At 40.1% G+C, this 14381-nt stretch overlaps 1 protein-coding gene across 3 annotated transcripts in view; it reads right to left on the reverse strand.

Annotated features, from left to right (window-relative positions):
• atp8a1 (ATPase phospholipid transporting 8A1) overlaps window positions 1–14381 on the reverse strand; it is a 146096-nt gene that overhangs the window by 39424 nt on the left and 92291 nt on the right. For all 3 annotated transcript variants that reach the window (XM_050041623.1, XM_050041624.1, XM_050041625.1), the window contains 3 exons: window positions 10013–10185; window positions 7029–7212; window positions 3497–3607 (listed from right to left, as the gene is read on the reverse strand). In XM_050041623.1, the coding sequence (XP_049897580.1) occupies window positions 3497–3607; window positions 7029–7212; window positions 10013–10185 (468 nt within the window). The remainder of the gene's footprint in view (window positions 1–3496; window positions 3608–7028; window positions 7213–10012; window positions 10186–14381) is intronic.

Genomic DNA, 14381 nt, shown 5'->3' on the forward strand with positions numbered 1-14381 from the left:
ACAGGCACATCTGAAATATTGAAGCAGCCTAAAAGTGAAGAAATGTCCTATTATCTACTTGAATCCCCTGAAGGAGCGTAGCGAGGGGGGAAGGGGGAGTTATGTTTTCAGAGAGCAACAAAAGGTGTGCTAGAAAGAAGTTCGCCCTGCAGACAGAACTATAGATGTTATGTTCCAATTGTAGGAAAGAGCCGGCTTTGAAAAGGGACCTGGTGTGTTTCAAAGAGGAGCTGTGGTTGGACACACATTAAAAAAAACAGACAAACAATGTTGAGAAGACCTTTGAACAGGTTTTGGTGTGAATGTGGTGCACAGGTCCAGTCAGGATTCAAATGAAGGACGAAGAGTAAAAATAAGAAAAGACGAAAAGGGTATGTATACATTAGAAGTTGTGCCACCTCTTTTAGTCTTAAGCAGTCAAATTCTTTTCATGTTGTTGAAGACACGCTGGATAATGAAAGAAATCCAACATTCGGGCACAGACAAAATGTCTTCTGTAACGTTTCTGCCGACAGAAAATTCAATTAGCTGCAAATTGAATTTCATTTTGCATCCACTGGTATTTCACCTTATCTGGAAAAGGGTAACACGATCAAACAGTTGCAGTTCCTATAACTTGCAGTCATAGCTTGGAAGGAGGATGACTGCCCTCTTTCACTTCAGGTCACAATAAGCCAGAAGCAGACACCCTGGAATGTAAAAGGTAGTCTACTGATTCTCCACGCTATGTAAACTCGAATGAGATCAGAGGTCAAGTGTGACAGAAAGAGGATGAACAAAAGACAATTTTAAAGTGCTCATATTTCCATGACAGGTTATGTGGTGATGATATTTTAAAAACATGTGGCTGATCCTTTTTAAAACCACCGCATAGCAGAGCCAGGGAGCACTCTCTGAATTGTCCCCTTTTCACAGTGCAAAGGCAGAGGAAGTGTGTAAATCACTTGCTCTCTATGGCTACTAGGCCCCCTCGAGCAACAACAGTAGAGAGTAGGGGGGGATCATTCCTTTAAATGCCTTCTTTTTCTTTTGTTCACATATGTCCTTCTTTGTCTCATCTGTGGATAGTTAAAAATCTGTATACTGGAGAAATGCGCTGGAATTTAACTTGCAGTAAGAGCACATTTTATTTGTACAAGCATTTGGCTCCAAGGCAAGAAGATCACATACAATACAGAAGTGTTTCTTTATTAAAACTTGATCTGTAGTAGGGTAAAAACACTCAGTAGTAACCTCTGATTTAGACTTTTTGAGAAGCTGCAAAGTTGCTGCATCCGTCAGACACGTGCATGAGCAGTAGATCAAAACCTCGGAGCACTTCCCATGATAAAGCTGCTGCTGATAGGAAACACTTAACCTGTCTGGTCATTCTTGGTTATGGCTCTGAACCTGCAATCAGTACTGGGTCTGGTGTCTGTCAAATGCCATCAAACTTACCGCACACCAACAAACCGATGTTAGGAGCAACATGTCTGCGAACCTTCTTAACCATCATCTACCGATAGACAAGGAGAGCGGACCTAGGAGGCTATGAGGGGACATTCATATATTTCCATCTAAGGCAGATGTTCCTGGATTATTAAAAATTCCAAGTTTAAATTCACTGGTTTAACTTTATTATGACAAAATTCTGTGATAGAGGCCCTGTGGTTCGACGTCAAATCATGAGATCTAAAACATGAGAACACTTGAGAACATTTAGTTCTTTAAAACTTTGATTTTGTTCAAGCTTAACACTCAAAAACCATTCAACAAGAGGACTACGTTTTTTGTGATTCTGCATATTTTACTACTACTACTACTACTACTACTACTACTACTACTAGCATTTTACTATTTTAGCAGTTATGTTGGCTTAACGGGGCTTAACCGGTACATCAATGATCAGTCTACCCCGGTGTCTGTCAAAAGATCCAGAGTTTATCACTAGCAATAACGTTTTTGTTGGAGTGGTGAAAAAACTGCAGAGAAAGACACGACAAGACATCTCACCACCGAAATTTAACAAAGGCAGACTATCAGAAAATCCAAACACACCTGAGGGTCTTGCCAACAAACTCTGGGTTGATAAGCAGCTGTATATGGGATGTAGAGCTAAACAGGGCAACCACAAACTGAAGCCTGAATCATTTATCATCCCCCGGGACAAAAGCAGTCAGAAATATCCAACGCTGACTCTCAATAAATGGAAAAAGAACCACAAAGATGCCAGCAAGATAGAGAGAGCAAATTGAAATATTTATTTGAGCAGCAGGGGAACCCACTGTGTCCTATCACTTTGTTGAAAAAAATAACTGCTGTCCAATCTCCCGCCCTTTCATCTCCATCCAAAGTGGACAAAGCACAGCAACGATCTATGGTAAGTTAACAGTGTAAGTTAAGCTAGCTTTAAGTTTTATTCGTAGTCTATTGTGCTCAGTTTTTTCAAGTGTTTGCTGCCAGCGATATCATCTTTGTTACAGTGCAGCCCGCTGGCAAGTGATGACAGCTTGGGGAAAGTTAGCAGTACAGATATTTGATCATAACGTAACTGCAACATGATGACATTTTTCTCCTATTTCCTACTACTTCTCAAATACACATGCCCTGTTTTTTACACCCTAAAATCCATTGCTGTCATGTGGACATGGTTGCACAAGCGTCTGCGCCCCAAGACATACAAAGTTCAACTTCTGAAAAGCAGCAACGCACACGTCTGTCATGTGACGAAGAACAACCAATCACAGCCGGCAAATATCTTTCCTTTCTTCTGTAAATATCAGTCTGTGAATATTGAGGAGAAGTTGATCATGTTAGTGCAGGGCTACAGAGACCTTCACATCTGTCCCATGGACTACATCTGCATATGTCCCAGCCCTAAAACAGCCGGCACTTTCCACTGCCTCTGTGTGTTGCTTGGCAACCATTCTGCTGAATGTCGCTGACACAGCTTAGCAGAAGAATGATTATTTGTTATCAATAAATTATTGCATGTTTTGTTGCTGTGTGTTTATTTTATGAAACAGTGCCAGGTATATGTGGTAAAATCACTGTATACTGTGGCCTCTCGTGGCTTAATGCTTATCCTAATGATTATGTGATCCTGTGGCAGAAAGAAAAATGAGTACCACTGCTTGTGAGATGGCTTCACAAATATTCAAATGAGTTGTGTGGATTAATATTCCAAGGATCCAATAACTGGCAAGGATTTTCAAATGGCAGACTTCCTGTTAATTAGGTGTAGTTTTCCCTTCATTACTGAGCGTCTGTGAGTGTGTGTTTGTTTGTGTATATTCTGTCTGGGCATTTCAAAACTCAAACTATTGGCCCAGGAGCTGCACCAACTGGCAGGTAATGTGAAGGGCCAGTCAAGTGAAACACAAACATGGAAACTCTAACAAGGAATCTTTGCCTTTACACCTAATCATGTAATGTGAAAAAATCTCAAAGCTTTGCATTCAGATCTAGTTCACTGCACGACTCGACTGAGTCCTGTGAGCTACTGTGTGAGACTCACCTCGATGATGTAGAGGACAATATTCTTGTAGAAGCAGTACAGGATACACTTGGCTACACGGTTGTAATTCCAGGCTCCGTGGACGAGCAGCAGATTCTTCAAGTATTTGAACTGCGTGGGAGGGAGGTAAATGAAGGAAGACGACAGGATGAGTGGATAGCATGAGTCTGTGTACAGTATACTGTCTAATGGTTCCTCATAATCAGAGATCAGTGCTGGAACACTGACGGAGTTACAGGAACTTCAAGATTAAAGGAAGCAGCAGCGTTTTGTCATCCCCTCAGCAGAGAGGGCTGATGAGGCACTGCGGCCAAAGACTCTCACTAACACATTCCAGAAATGTCTAGTTAAAGATTGTAAGATCAAGCTTTAAGTTGTAGAAAATGGAGGAGTTCATACGGGGGTATTGGTCTCTAAGGGATCAGCATAATAGTTAAATGGATTTATAATTACACCACCATTTAGGGACTGTGGTGAGCTTACAATTTCAGTGCAATTTCTGGCTGATAAGTGTGATTACATTGGAGCAGAACTTTGAGGCAAGTGCTTCATCTTAGTTTCCAGTAAAAAAAAATAGCATAATCTTCACTGCATCCTCTTACCATCAGACAAAATGTCTCAGAAACCTACGACAGCATATTAGGGCCACTGTAGGTAATGGACAAGAATCACAAGATGTGTGATTTCATTGCTATTTTCTGAGTTTTTCTCATAAATCTGTGGCTTTAATCTTGAAAAAAAATGAGTTTCTTCTTGAAAATGTGTGTATTTATTTTCTAAAAAAAACTGTGACTTTATTCTCATGGAATATTTGAAAGCCTTCTAGTTTTTTCTCTTAAATTTATCACTTAAATCTCGGAGAATATCCAAGTTTTTTGCAATTTTGTTAATTTTATCTCAGAGAATTTCTGGGGGGGGTTTTCTTGCAAATTTATGATTTTATAATCTTGGAGAACATTTGAGATTTGTTCTTGTAAATATTTTCATCTTGTAAATTTATTACTCAAATGTCAGAGAATATTAATATTTTTCAGATTTTTTTTCTCATAAATTTAAGGCTTGAATCATAGTATTTCTGAGTTCTTCTGACTTACATTTAAGATAATATTTGAGGTTTTTTTTTTTACTTAAGATTTTTTTCGTGTAAAGTTATTACTTTTTTCTTGCAAATTTGTGATTTTAACCTCAAAGAATTTCTGAGTTTTGTCTTGCAAGAAAATATCCAAGTTTTTATCTCCTGAAAATTATTGACTTTAATCTCGTAAATTCTGAGTTTTTAATCGGATTAATACCCCCCCTACCCTGGCTCTTTTTTTTAAACTTGCAATGGCCCTAATACACTGTCATAGAAACCACAGTAGGAGGTAGGATGAGTAGAATTAAACTTAGATTTTTGGGCAAACACAGTTCTGTTTATTGAAGGCCTGCTTGTCTTTCAGCATTACCACAGTCTTCTTTGGTGGACTGACAGCACGGTGGCGACCCCCAGTTTGTCTGACCCCTCCAATGGTCGGATCAAACATCAGTTAACACAAACCTGAGCTGATGACAGACGGAGAGCAGAGGTGCCTCGGCCCAAAGCCTCTTCACTCTCCACTTGCCTAAACAGATAACTCTGAGCTTTCAAGTGTTAAATCTTAGAAACTAGCTCCCTTATAACCTACAGCAGCAACAAACTCATCTGATACTCTCGAACATTAATATAAATCATGTCTAGGAACAGAAAAACAAGTTAAACAACTTCCAAGGATTGATTTCAGTTTGCAGTCTGCAAATTACAGTTAATGTACCGTTACGCCAATATAAGGAAAACACCAGTGGAAGTCTGGAGGTGTAATTTAATTTAATGTTGGAACACAACCTAAATGGATTATAGGAGGCCACGTGTCTCTGAAAGACGTACAATTTTACATGTCATGTCGATTGAAAGGGGCACTTTAAGACAAACCCAGGCTTCTTGAATGGTAATTGCATACTGAAGTACAGAGAGCGTACTGTGTTGTAGTCATCTATTGGTTTCCCATACTCTCAAGCCCTGTGGCTGTAATAGAAACATGATGTACTGAGTGGCGAGCTGTGTAGAAACGGAGCCATGATACAGGAACTCTGCAGCTTTTGTTGCTTATGGGTATCACATATATGAGTTTGGAGTTAGGTGTCAGCAGATGCCTGTTTTACAGGTGTTACTTCTTCACTGTATAAGCTAATGCCCCAGCAGACATGATCTACTGTTACTCTGAACAATGTGCCCAGCTATCACTAACACATATTACACTTGAGACGACAATCATGACGGGGCTGACAATCTGGGGAATCTGAGTTTAAGGAGACAGAAATTGGCATGGATGTCAGTGTGTTGCTGCTGAACTGAGAACATGCACCTGCAGCTTAAAAGCAAATGTATTTTGATAAAATTAAAATCATATTTTAACACTGCAAAGTACGAAGTCTGGTCTTATGGTTTTCATTTTCTGCACATACTTTATGAATGCTCGTCACAACAGAAACAGCTTAAAATAAAATTGAACGTGTTGATTTTACATTGTTTGGCTCTACAAATTTTCACAATTGTCTTCTGTTAATACAGTTTGAATATTATCAGCAGTTAAGCAGTTAATAAATCAAATTGAGAGACTTAAGTGCCTTGGCATAATTTTCTCTGACCCTGTCTGACTTTAGATGGGACAGGATCAGGTCGAAGTATCGCACAGCTGTCAAAGCTACTTTAAAAATCTTAATTTATGCATTCAAAATCAATAATAACTGGTTAAATTCCCACTTTAGATACTTATGTCTTCCATCTCCAAGCACTAATGAAGAAGCAATATGTTTTTCACACTTGGGAAATAGTAAAAAAAAATTACAATTATGTCTTTTCCTAACCAGTTGTCCTTGACCTAAATGGAAAAAAATCATGAGGTCAAAGAAAAATGTAAAGGAGAATTTATAAGGACTCAGGAAATGCTACTAAGAGAATCTGACTGCACTTGGACTTTGCTAAGTAATTATGTGGTGGTGGATGTTACTGACGTGGGCCTGCCTTGGTGAAACTACAAGAGTCTGAAGTTGAACTACTAAAAGTGCATCTCAGATACTTCGACCCATGTGTTCCCACCATGTTGTTTCATGCGGGCTGTGTAAATGTGGACAAACCGGTGAAATATGTTACTTCTTTACTAAGGTGCTTGATAAGCAATGGTAACTTTGCATAATGATCGGCGTCCCTTGTTGGTTATGTCGATAGTTTCGTGAACTGCCAAAGGATGCATCACTCTAATGTTGCTGCCACGCTGAAGTGGGACGGCATTATCTCCTTTCCTTTCATAAAGAATGGTTTAGTGCACTCTGTACTAAAGGAGATAAGAAAGGAAGCACTGAAGCACCTTTTCTCAGCAGTTAGAGACTTCGACCTGCTCTTTCTTCGTGGCTGCCACTGAGACACATCTGGGTCATTTTGCTCAATTAGGAAACTTCCAGTGCAAAAAGACTATTCCACCGCAGCCTTAGTGTAAACCTCTGCCACTGTGCTTACCTGGGCAATAGAGTAGTCGGAGGAGTTTGCTGCTTGCAGACCCTCGTTGCCTGAGATTCCCACACCGACATGAGCTGTCTGGATCATTCCCACGTCGTTAGCACCATCACCGATGGCCAGCGTGATCACCTTCACCTGTTTCTTCACCATCTCCACCACCTCTGACTTCTGAAGAGGAGATACTCTGAAAAGGAAATGAAATTAGAAATTGATTTGTGTTAATCAAGTACAATTAATGCGTTGTGGTAAAACTGGAGCTACAACAGTGAGTCAGACACCGTGCAGCATAAAGGACGAGGCAAGACATACATTATAATGGAGGGAAGATGTGAGATGATATATATCACTCAAGAATGTGCTGTCCAGGAAATTCTATTTCCTACTTTCCCAGTATTGGGCAGTATCATCAGGGTGTGTATAAAATAATATTCATTCTTGAGATCAGCAAAACCCAACGCTCTTCCTTAACTTTGTAGAACTGTAGTGTGAGGCGTATGCTCGTGCCAAACTGTGTGAACACCCGAAAAATAAACAGAGGCATTTTATGCAAAATATTCTTTAAAGGTATACGACTCATACAAAAATGAGCCCTCTCAATCATCACTTACGGCCCACTTGAAGTGTGTGGCAGCGTATTTATCTGCAGAGACCCTGCCCTCTGCCTGCATTTTATTTTGGCCTTTTTATTTTACTGTGTTTGGAACAGGTCGGGACTTTATAAAAAGGTAGCAACCAGGTGCTTCACTGTGAGCAGCATGTATCCAAGAGGACGCTACGAAAATTGCAGACACAGTGCTGGGAAAAAAAAAAATACAAATATATAAAGAGACAAAACATTAAGCAAAGAGAATCTGGGGTTGACTTTCATTTTCATTATAGCTGGTCATACTGTTTACTAACAGTATCTGACAATTCCTGCATAGTATACCTTTAAGAATGAGGGAAAAAGCAGGTGCCAAAGGAGAGAAAGCACTTGTAAAGACTGCATTTAATCCCCAGTAGCTTCTGTCCACAGCCTTTACTGAAGTAAAACCAAGAAAGGCAGAGTTGGGTTGAGTGCAGCTGTGTTGTACCATGCAGTGGAAATGTGGCATTAGCCTTCATGGTCAAGCTCTCGTGAGTCACGTGAGGCAGCTGGTGGTAGCATGTGTATCGGAGGAAGCCTGTAGAAGTTGTAGGTTTCCATGTTTTTGTCTTCCAACATTAAATCAAAGTAGATTCAATGTGACTTTTTTAGACACTGCTCAACAGAAAAAGAGGCTTTTGATGTCGGAGTGAAAACAGATAAAGCTGAGACTGGTGAAGCAGCTGGCAGCTGTTGTTGTACGCACAGTCTCCAATCTCATCCTGTCAAAGGTCTGTAATCTGTTTCACTTTGACATTAAAAAGACCTTTTTCTGTTGGTCAGGGTAAAAAAAGACATTAAATCTACTTTGTACTGTTCTAATGCAATAGCACATGAAAACGTCAAAGAGGGTGAATATGATCATGGCCCAGTACTGGATGAATTTGTTAATTGGTGTGACCAGTCTTTCTTCCACATTAATGTGTCTAAGACCAATGAGATGTTTATTGATTTTCGGAGGAGGCCTGCCTGCCTGCCTGCTCCTTGTGTAATCAAGCAGCAGTGCAGCAGTTTAAGTATTTGGGCACTGTCTTAGATGACAAGTTGAATTTGATGTGAACACTGATGGCATCTGTAAAAGGCAAATCAACGCCTTTTCTCTCTAAGGAAGTTGAGGAGTTTCGATGTAAATAGGACAATCATGAAATTGTTCTATTCTGCTTTTATTGAGTCTGTTCTTTCTTTTAACATGGTCTGTTGGTTTGGTAATCTGAGCCTTAAAAACAAGAACAAGTTGGACAAAGTGGTCAGGCTGTGCTGTAAGATCACTAGTGTTACTTTGAATAACCTACAGCATCTGTATGAAGAGAGGGTCACCTCTAAAGCTCGGCTGATTGTCTCAGACTCTCAACATCCCCTCTGAGTTTCAGATGCTTCCATGAGTTGATGGTTGTGACACAACTTATAACTCTTCCTTTACAAGACCTCAAATTTAACTTTATGCCCGCGCTGACAGCAACATCTACAGCCTCCCATACAGCAGCTTCCTCTTACAGTACCAGAGGTTTGGGGATAGCGTACAGTACAGAGAGAGTCTCCAGAGATGATGTCGTAAACTGCGTGTCTGTCTTAAGCTGTGAAATTGTTCCTGTTTGTACTCCTCAAGGTTTAAGAGGCCTCATTCATCTCCTGGTGTCTCTTAGTGCCCGCAGAGTGCGCACGAGGCAAAGGCAGGTAGAGGTGAAGGAAAAATAAATACGACTTTGACGTAATGCACTGAGTCATGAGGGTTTGCTGTTGTTCTGAAAACATGGTGCTGATTTCTGGGCTCAGGCCCCGTCATGGTTGCCTGAGTACTTAAGTACTTTGTATTATTTATGTGGCCTGGGCAGGTCAACAGTGTACCTGCACAATGTTGAAAGTTGCCATTTAAATTTACAACTATCACACTTTTTAAAGTGCTGCCATAAAATACTCAATGACCTTTGTGGCAAAGACAAAATACTTTGTAGTTCGACCATAAAGCTTTTAATTTAATTTAAGTTATTTTGAAGCTAAAATGCCTGAACATTACTGACTTTAAGCTTCTTGTTTTTTGGGATTTGCTTCATTTATCTGTTTCATATCACTGGAAAATCATCTTTGGGTTTGGGGCTAAAAATATGCAGTTTTATGACATTGTAAAAGTGGAAAATTTAAGATTTTTTTTTTCATACAGTTTTTGATCTGCTGCATTACAATGGATACTTGAAAATTACTTTACCTTGTGAGTAGTGTGCAGTACGGTATAGTATGTGTTTTTCCAGTGCAGAAGCAGATTCGGTGCGTAAAGTCTTTGCAGAAAGAACATCGTCTTTCATTTTGGTCAGTGGAATTTATTGTGTCTGTTTTATTTTATTGTCTCGGGAGTAAATCTTACCTGCAGCATATGACAGCTTTACAGGACAGGGCGAGGTCCAGGAAGTACTGTCGCACTCCGAATGTGAGGGCGTACTTGAGAGTCTTTCCATCAATAATGAGAGCAAAGTCGTTCTCCTTGTAGAGGGCATCTCCCAGCATTCCACAGTGGTGGCTGAGTGTTTCCCTTGTTCTCTGTGTGATGGAAAAAACACGTCAGGAATGTTAGTTTAATTAGTGTCATTAGTCATTATAATGTAGTGTTATAGTTGCTAGGAGATATGCATTGTTGTTAGATTAAATGAGTGCACATTAACATCTGTGGATAACAGATTAATAATGTTTGTGAAGTAAACTGAGATGTTTTATGAACAACAGATCGCTGTACAATGATGGAGTGTAAGAAAATATATTTTTAATAAAATGAAAATAAACCCTGTGCTACATTAGCAACATTTCAATGGTTAATTACAAAATTAATTGCAAATGTTACAACATCATTGTTTTCCTCGTCCACCATTTCTTTGGATTTTTCAGCCCCAAAGAAGTTTCTGAGTTTAGAAGTTTCTAAGTTACGTTTTCAGAGAACTGTCCTTGAAGGTTTTTGTGAGTTGTAATTTTCTTTTCTTTTTTCGTAGGCACATCAATCAATCAATCAATCAATTTTATTTATAAAGCCCAATATCACAAATCACAATTTGCCTCACAGGGCTTTACAGCATACGACATCCCTCTGTCCTTATGACCCTCGCAGCGGATAAGGAAAAACTCCCCAAAAAAAACCCCTTTAACATGAGGACTGAAGATGAATGGAGGCTGATAATGACTCACAGTGAAATTTATATTCTATCTGCTGTAGTGTGACACACAAGAAAAGTCTTTTTCTCTGTTTATATCATGCATTTTAAAGATGAAACACCATCTGTGCGTTAACTTTGACACTGCTGGTGTCACAGAGCAACACCAAAAATGCACTAATAGCTTTTAAATCAAGGCTGTAAATATTCATCTAGTTTCTAGTGTTGGGGAGAGTGAACTATTCATATTTGCAAAGTGATTCAAGTCGTTTAAGTACATCTTTGCAATTTTTTTGTGTCATTAACTACAGGATGCATTTTATAATTTTATTTCACCATTGCTTCTCTACTCTACAGAAATTACCTGGCTAACTAAGTAATCCTGGTCAGTGCAATATGCCCACCTGGACTGTAGTTTCTGAAGGAAGGTGTGTGACTGACGGACATTGGGTACAAAACCAAAGCTGACATTCCTTATACTTTCTCATCGTGTGGTATTTTGTTTTGTTTTGTTCATGTATGACCTGGGAGCAAGGGGGCACAATTTAATTTAATTTTATTTTACTTTGTTTTATTTTATTTTATTTTATTTTGCAGGCATGTTACCTCTTTGTATAATATTTTGTTATGGTTTAATATATGTACATTGTCACTGTGATTTTTTTTTTTTAATATGTGAAGAAATGGCTGCTTGCAAATCTATGCTTTCAAAGTAGCTCCTTCAACACTGCTTGTCTCTCATTCACGTTAGAGTTAAATAGATGAGACAGATCTGTCCGCTCTCAAACTGCTGCAGAGCAGCTGCTCCTCATATTTTAGATATTTATTATGTTTCCAGTGCTTATTAAACTCAGACCGTGGCTATGAGGTGATAACACAGACGAGCTCTGAGAATGGATCGTGTTTGCTTATACTGTATATACAGCTATGATGATGAGTGATGATGAAACGCAATAAATATGAGACTGACAAGAGGATTTACTGTCCTGGTATAGGGGCATGTGGAGTGGATGGATGGAGTGGTGAGATCATCATTGTATTCATCATTCAATCATCTTCCCACAGATGGTGAAGCCATTTGAAAATAAAACCAGTCCTGTGTGTAACCATTATCTGAGGGGCAGGTAGATGTAATACATGTGCAACAATTTCAATAAGACGTAGAAGTATAAAGTGTTTTTAAGAATGACTTCAAAAAGACAGACTTCGATGGGCAGACACAGAGCAATGATAAAATGCATAGTATCAAACCTAATGTGCCATGCAGATGCTCAAACAGCTGTAATCATTAAAAAAATGGTGGCCATTAGCAGCGCTGAGGGAGGGAGGGGTCCGGCCTGGTGTCGAGGTCAGATATGTCAAGGCAGTCAGATTGTACCAGGGGGACCAGGCAACGTTCGCTTGGCATAACAAAACTCTGAAACCCCAGCTTAAAGGAAATATTTGGAGAAAGGGGCTTTACGTTTCACAAAGCCAGAGAAGGCGAGTGAGAGACACGCACAGAAAGAGATGATGGATTAACAGAGGAGAGAAACTGAGCAAGAGGATACAAGCAGAGAGCAGCTGCGAGGACTTAACCATCCCTGATGGGGTCTGTAAAACAGCACGAGATGGCGAGCAGTGGGCGGGCATGTGTGTGTATGTGTGTGTGTGTGTGTGAGAGAAAGACACACAGGTCAGGTTGTGATATCTATATTCAGCCAGAGAGCAAAAATTAAATCCTATCCATCTCAGTTAACAGAGTGATTTTAGATGACGTCTCAGTGTGTGTGCATGTGTGTATGCTTCTTATGAGCCAGTCTACCATGTGTATGAGAAAGAATTCACCTTGTTTGGGGCACAATCTATTCATCACCCACTGTGATAAGCAAAGTTTAACATTTCCTCAAGTAGAGCGGCCATTTCCCCCCCTAATTTCCACTGAGGAATTTTAGCGCTAATGCTACATGTCTCCTCCTAAAGCCTCTTTGTTATGGCTATAATGAGCAGTTTAGCCTATGTGACTGGCTAGTGTTTGGCTTTGGAATGGGTATGTGCCGTCCATTCAGAAATCTACAAGAGCGTCCCGTAAAGACTGAGCTCCACTGTTGATATAGAGCCTTCAGTGATAGAGCCAACAGGACGTGACACTCATAATGTGGAATCTGGACATTTGTGTGAATGTAACGTCATCAGCTGTCTTTAGGCTTGAAGCCACCCACAAAGGGGGACCTACCAGCTCAGTCAGAAGTGGGTGGACACATTTTTCCAACTTTTCTGACCTACAACTCTCTGAGAGAAAGCCTAAGTAAGCACTATAAATTATATTTTTTCAATCCCATTTTCCCCTGGATTTTTATTTTATTAATTTTCTGACCTTTTTTTCACTGTTGTAAATAATCAAACTACACGAATGACCTTTTTTAACAGAAAAAAAGCCAAATCTATCTGTGATTTTATAAAGATTCATACACTAATGCAGCTCGGTTAGCTCTCCAAATGATTAAACACACCCACCGAAGACAAAGCTGTTCACAATGACCCAATCCCACCTTTGAGACCAACTTTAACTCAGGGAATATCAGCTCTACTAAGATTTAGCACAGAGGATGTCTAAAACTTTGTCCTCCCTTTGATAACCATTTGTAAACACAGCAAAGAGGGAAGACATGCTCCAATTACTCTCTTTTGCAGCACAAGAGCACTCAGAGTTACCCGCCCTGCTGCCTGCTCCTCTGTTCACTGTGCCTCCTCAGTCTTGGCGGAGAGGTCTCTCCCTTCGCGTTTTAACAAACTGCCTTATGTAAGCATCTGTTCAACCACAGGAGAATGAGAGCTGACATTTCAAAGCGCCGGCCCGCATGCTTTATGAATGCACCGACCCCCAAATTTCTACCTCAACTTCATTTATCACGCTTAACGACGGGCTGACAGAGTGAAGGCCGTCCGTCATCACCCCCGAACACCCCCCTGCTGCTTTCCCCTCCCTTGCCCACCTCTTCTCGCCATATCCCCCCTGCTTGTCCGACAAACTAAACCCAGTCAGGTTTCTCCTCCATCTGTGGCTCCTCAGCTTAGCTTTCTCCTGCTGGAAGTGCGGGGACCTGCCCTTTTCAATCTCAGAAACAACAGACACGGCTCTCCTGCCGGGGGGTCAACAGACTTCTCTGCTGGGTGTCTTAAAGATGTTAAAGGCAGATTTGGGATGTGGGGTAGCGCGTGTGTGTGTGTGTGTGTGTGTGTGTGTCTGAGGCTCCCTGAGGCCTCATCCTTTCAGACTCGAGACAGCTTTTTACACAGGGATTGGGTGACGAGATCAGGGGATTATTAAACTCATGGATGTCCTCATTATGTCATATTTACCCTCAAAATCAGGACTAATGAACTACTTAAACTATTATGGAAATATAATAGGTGTCAAGTTGTTAATCAATTTAGTATCTGTTCTATATTCTGATTAAAAATCTGTCAAGATATTAAAAAATCATGAATGACATTTGTCAATTATTTTGAGCAATTATTAGTCGTGACCTCTAATTCATCTTTAAATGTATAAAACACTGATATGAACTGCAGAGAATGTACAGACAGGACATGGGAATTACTATAAAAAAA

This window comes from Epinephelus moara, chromosome 4 (genome assembly GCF_006386435.1).
Source record: "Epinephelus moara isolate mb chromosome 4, YSFRI_EMoa_1.0, whole genome shotgun sequence".
Taxonomy (NCBI): domain Eukaryota; kingdom Metazoa; phylum Chordata; class Actinopteri; order Perciformes; family Serranidae; genus Epinephelus; species Epinephelus moara.